Source organism: Charadrius vociferus, unplaced genomic scaffold, assembly GCF_000708025.1.
Source record: "Charadrius vociferus isolate BGI_N301 unplaced genomic scaffold, ASM70802v2 scaffold758, whole genome shotgun sequence".
Classification (NCBI taxonomy): domain Eukaryota; kingdom Metazoa; phylum Chordata; class Aves; order Charadriiformes; family Charadriidae; genus Charadrius; species Charadrius vociferus.
The window spans coordinates 2939490-2939880 of record NW_009649934.1 but is presented as its reverse complement, the minus strand read 5'-3'; the positions used below and the strand labels follow the sequence as shown (position 1 = coordinate 2939880).

The window sequence follows — 391 nt, the reverse complement described above, 5'->3', positions numbered from 1 at the left end:
ACCCTCCCCGTAGGTGTCCCGTGGCACCCATGCAACCTGTAAGGCATCAAGGGAGGTGGCTAGCGAGCCACCCAGCCAGGTGGCCGCATGGCGTCAGGGGGCAGCGTCGGGGGAGACCCCCAGCTCGGTGGCCAGGTGCCGGGCGAAGCCACGCAGCAGTGTGGTGCCCCCACCAGCAGCAGACAGACCCCACGGGCCCCCAGCGTGGCCGGCACACCAAAGCCCTTGAAGAGCAGCTTGGCCACCTTTTCCCAGTTGGTGGCAGGGGAGAGCGGGGCGTCCGTGGCCATCACCGCCACCTCCTTGGGGCAGACACCCAGCTCCCAGTAGAGGCTGCGATGCCACAGCTCCTCCAGCTGTGGGTGAGGATGGGGCCACCCCCTGCCTGGCT

The 391-nt window shown here is 69.1% G+C and overlaps 1 protein-coding gene across 1 annotated transcript in view; it reads right to left on the bottom strand.

Moving 5' to 3' along the window:
- Positions 1–59: 59 nt before the first annotated feature.
- Positions 60–391, bottom strand: part of MST1R (macrophage stimulating 1 receptor (c-met-related tyrosine kinase)) — an 11999-nt gene continuing 11667 nt past the window's right edge. The window contains exon 14 of the mRNA XM_009891304.1: positions 60–356. Within this exon, the coding sequence (XP_009889606.1) occupies positions 60–356 (297 nt within the window). The remainder of the gene's footprint in view (positions 357–391) is intronic.